Source organism: Monoraphidium neglectum (genome assembly GCF_000611645.1).
Source record: "Monoraphidium neglectum strain SAG 48.87 unplaced genomic scaffold scaffold00352, whole genome shotgun sequence".
Lineage (NCBI taxonomy): Eukaryota > Viridiplantae > Chlorophyta > Chlorophyceae > Sphaeropleales > Selenastraceae > Monoraphidium > Monoraphidium neglectum.
The window spans coordinates 1-4,569 of NW_014013276.1; the positions used below are offsets into that span (position 1 = coordinate 1).

The 4,569-nt window shown below is 64.0% G+C and overlaps 2 protein-coding genes across 2 annotated transcripts in view; one reads left to right on the plus strand and one right to left on the minus strand.

The window, feature by feature from the left end:
• Positions 1 to 568: 568 nt before the first annotated feature.
• Positions 569 to 1,356, plus strand: MNEG_2945 (hypothetical protein; the record flags this gene model as incomplete). The annotated part of the gene is made up of 3 exons (XM_014048574.1): positions 569 to 583; positions 825 to 869; positions 1,105 to 1,356. The coding sequence occupies 3 exons, from the start codon at positions 569 to 571 to the stop codon at positions 1,354 to 1,356; spliced, it is 312 nt and encodes a 103-aa protein (XP_013904028.1).
• A 1,472-nt stretch (positions 1,357 to 2,828) lies between these two features.
• Positions 2,829 to 4,569, minus strand: part of MNEG_2946 (hypothetical protein) — a gene marked incomplete at both ends in the record, with an annotated part of 7,169 nt that continues 5,428 nt past the window's right edge. The window contains 3 exons of the mRNA XM_014048575.1: positions 2,829 to 3,235; positions 3,580 to 4,102; positions 4,392 to 4,550. Of these exons, the coding sequence (XP_013904029.1) occupies positions 2,829 to 3,235; positions 3,580 to 4,102; positions 4,392 to 4,550 (1,089 nt within the window). The remainder of the gene's footprint in view (positions 3,236 to 3,579; positions 4,103 to 4,391; positions 4,551 to 4,569) is intronic.

A 4,569-nucleotide genomic window follows, 5' to 3' on the forward strand; every position in this document is an offset into this window, starting at 1 on the left:
CGCCCATCCGCCAGGAGGAGACGGCGCTGCTGCTGCTTGAGTCGCGCCGCGCGCGGCAGCTGCGGATCGCGACCAAGCGGCAGCGCCTGATTGACGAGGTCGCCGCAGCGGAGGCGGCGACGCTGGACCCGGAGCTGGTGGCTGAGCTGGCGGCGGTCAACACCAGCGACGCGGTCAACCTTACAGGTGCTGCGCCGCACGTTCGACCTCGTGCGCACCCGCCTGCGTGCCCGGCGGCCATGCTGTCATGCATACTTGCTGCTTTTGCAAACGGAGAAGGTACCGTGTGCGTCGGGGAGTATGCATGGATGCCGCTGGCCAAGGGGCGCCCGCAGCCTGAATCTGGGCCGGCCGAGACTCCCACAAGGGACAGCGGTGTGCCGTGCCGGGGGCAACTCTGGCTCACCCTGCGCCTACAATCCTGATGGGCAACGCAGTTGCCATGGGCCCGCGTTGCCGCACCCTGGACATACGGTTTCTTGTGGACGACACTGTCCCATTGACTTGTGTTTCCTTCCCCCCACTTATTCCTCTCCTAGTGTTCTCATTCGCGCTGTTTGACAGCCTCATGTCCGTCGAGCAGGTGGGTGGAAGCTGAGCAGCAGTCGAAGCGACCTGCACGTGCATGTGCGTGTGTGGGCAGAGCTCGAAGTCGAACGGTCGCGCGTTGCTCATGCCTGCGGTTGCGGGCATGCATTGTGAACATAAAGCATGACTACTCACAACTTGTGAACCGCACGGTGGCCCAGCGCCATCGGCCCCGATTCTGAGTCTGCGCTGGTGGGACCCCACCCTGACAGCAATACCCGTGTGTGTGCGCGCAGTTTGCGGCGTTTGCGCTGGCTGCCTGGCCCTGGGTGCCGCCCCTGGTGAGCAGTTGGGCTCTTCAGGCCAAGCCAGCCTGGTATGAGTAACTTATCTATCTATCCAGCCATAGCCTGGGTCTGCGCACAGCTTGGCCAAGAAGCGTGGTTCGAATCAGCCTAGTTCCTCCAGTGCGCACCGCCACCACCATCAGATGCACGCTTCCTTTGCTCTGCCCATCAATCCAGCTGTCTCCGCCCTTGCTAAATTACTCGCTGGCCTGCCTGCTGCTTCGCACAGGAGGGCCTGCGCCAGGCAATGCATGTGCTGGCGGACGAGCGTGAACAGAAGGAGAAGCAGGAGGGCGCGCAGCTGCGGCAAGAGCCTCCGCAGCACCCTGCACAGCAGCAGCAGCAGCAGCAGCAGCAGCAGCAGCAGCAGCAGCAGCAGCAGCAGCAGCAGCAGCAAGAGGCGGCCGGACTCGAGCACGAGCCCGGGAGCAAAGTCAAGGAGCCGCAGCCCGACCCCCAGCCGCCGTCCTCATTGATTTGATGGACACGTTGCCACGTGCGCCCGCGGCCGCCACCTGCCGTTCGCTGGCAGGCGGCACACAGCGCCGCTCCTCTTTCTTTCGATCGCGCAAGGGGGCCACTCATGAAATGCGACATGCAACGGCTCGGCAACATGGTTGTGCATGAGCTGCGCTGCTGCTGTCCCGTCAATGGATGGCAACGCAGCCACAAGAATTGCAGCCGTCCTGGCCCACCCGACGCCTGATTGCAAGGCACATGACGGTCCTACTGCCAGCCTGCCAATGCTGGCGCTCCCTGATCCTGGCACGCATGCACCAAACATTCGACGGGCTGTACCACACGCACGTCGCGCCGACAACCCCAGGCCCCAAAAGCAATAGTGCGTGCCAGCGCGCGCAGACCGCACGAGTGCCGCGTCGTCCAGCTTCCGGCCGTTTTTCCAGCCTGCCCGCTGCCCCTTCACCTTTTCCTGCATGCAACCGACTGGGTGCGCAGCTTCCGGCCGATTACACAGGCTGCCCGTTGCCCCTTGACCTTCTCCTGGATGCGTCCGACTGGGCGCGCAGGTCTCCAGCCCGTAGGGGGCTTGTCAGCCTGTTACCCATCCAACCAGGCCGACTTGGTGGCTTTCACCCCCACAAGCCTGGTGGCCCCTCACATCTGCACCGCGTCACGCCGTGGTCACCTGCCGCACCGTGCGGCAGGTGCGGCAGGTGGCCAGCCGGCAGCTGGCAGGTCACGAGTTCTAGATCTGGCTGCCTGCTGCTGCACTGCTCATTTGTGTCCAAACTTACTGTTCTTGCCACCAATTCCTTCTTGACGCGGCTGGCAATTGCCAATCAGAACGCGCGGCATGTGTGCAAGCTGCCCGCATAAGGTTTTATGTGTGGTGGAAGCTCGTGACATCCCCGACAAGCGCGCCTGCCTCCCATCCCCGGCCCCACGTGCCCCCGCCCGGCGCCCCATTACACCGCCCACACACCCGGAATTACAACGCATCGGCACCCGGCACCCGACCATGTAACCCAACGACCTTTTCTGCAGCAAGGCTGGGTGTTGTTACATTGCAAAGCTGAAATCGTGACCGTGCAAGCGCCAGGTAGTGCTCTAGTGCATCAGGGTCTGGTTGGCCATTTCCATTTCAGGGCAGTCGACCAGTCACCCAGCAAATCAAGCTTTGAGGTTCAGTCAGGTTCCAAGCAGAGCGTTGACAAGCCCGGCGTTGCGCCGCTCGCGAATGGCAGAGTGACAAGAGACCTTGCTGCGTGAGTCATCAAATAGAATTTGGTGCACGTGTCAGCCGACGATCCTCGCGTCCATCGGTCGCCAACCTTGCTGAAGCTTCCAAAGGCAGCACGCTAACATTCAAACCTAAGCGCGCCTTGAATCGCGGTATCGCTGCGCCAAGTCAACTTCTCAAACAGCCTAGACATGCCGCCGCATACGTCGTCTATGCGGCCCTTCACCAGCAGCCCGACGGGCGCAGTCAGATCACTGCTGGCGGGCGGCGGCAGCCCCGTCTTGGGTGCTGTCCATCCGTATCAAATCCGGCACGTGGGAAACCCCCTCCCCATGCGGCTCCTCGCGCCGCTCGTCCTCCACCACCTCCTCGTCCTCCCTGCCGTCGTACTGCCCGCCTTCCCCGCACGGCACGCTGAAAAGCGACGCCCTCGTCGACACCCCCGCCGCCGCCGCCGCGCCCACGCCCTCTGTGACGGCCGCCGAGATCAGGAGCTCGTGGCGGGGCGCGAGCTGCGTCGCCTCGCGGGGGCCAGCGCTTGGCGCGGCGGTGCACTCGCCGGTGGTGATGGCGGAGCCGCCGCGGCTGGCGCGCGACTCCCAGCCGGGCAGGCTGCTCATGGCGGGCTGCATGGCGTCAACTGCCTCCTGGGTCAGGCCTGGGGTTGAAAGGTGGTGATGGTGTTCTCGTGGGGCCAAAGAAGGGGCACGGACATCCGATGCCATACACGTGTCACAAGCCATGCGCCCTCAGGGAGGCGCCCTTCATCATGACCCCAGGGCAACAATGAACAAGTAAGAGTTGGATTCATGCTCACACACTACCCGCCTGAGGCAGTCAAAACGCCACCATGCCGCCCCCACCTCCCCGTCAGCTACCGCGCTCGCCACCGCCTCCAAATCTGGGCGCGATCCACACAGCTGAGGATGACAGGCAGTGAAGCCACTGCTGCTGTCAACGTCCTCCCCTGTTATCAGCAAACAAGCCTTCCGACCCACCCACCCAGGATTTGGCTGAGGTAGCGCTGGTCGCTCCTGCTGCTCAGCCGCTCAGCAGCGGCCGCCGCCGCGTTTGTCGCCTCCAGCATCGCCTCCACCTCCCTCTCCAGCTCCAGGAACTGCTGGCCGTCGGCGCCCGCGACGCTTGCATCGTCCCCTTCCTCATCCGTCTGTTCCTCGGAATCCTCAACCACACTCTCGGCATCCTCCTCCTCCTCCACCTCTTCAGACTCCTCGGCGACATTCGCAGAGTCAAGCTGAGCCCTCAGTGCACTCAGGTCACCCTGGAACTCAGATGCGCAAGTCCCCTCCTCCTCCTCCTCCTCCTCCACTTCGTCAGCACCGGGGCCGTGGCACACCAGAATATCCGCCCTGCTCGCGCCGCCCGCACTGACGGCGCGCAAGTGCGCGTCAGCAGCGTCCGCCCTGTTGGCCGCGGCACCCACACTCGCGAGGATGGCTTCGGCCTCCGCAACCCTGCACGTGCCCAGTGGCTGGCTGGCAGGCCCCACGCCCTGGCGCACCGTCTGCGTAGGTGCGTGGTTTGAGGGTGGTATGTGTCAGGGAGCCATTGGCAAGCGGTCTTCGGGGGTTTCGGAGCGCGGCGTGCAGGACAGGCTGACGCATTAGACCAGCGCGCCTGGGACGCCGGACAAATCACTGCAGGCCTGGAGCAAGACACTGTCACTGTCAACATTACGCCGCGCCTCTGAAGGAAGCAGTCTGTGCATCAAACTCAGTTTCAAGCGGCCGCCACGGCCCCATTCTGTCATGATGTAGGGTATTGATCCTGAGCCCTAGGCGAGCGGACCCCACCCTCATGATGCGCCCTTCAGGGGCAATCTGCTCGGACACCAGCTTGGGTGCAAACGTGCACTGCGCCATGGCGGCGTCCAGCGCGGCTGCGCGCAGCGCGGCCTTCTTGGCGGTGATGTTGGTGGCCTCGCGGTACAGCAGCTCGTGGCAGGGGGTGTCCTAGGGGTGGGCGTGGGGT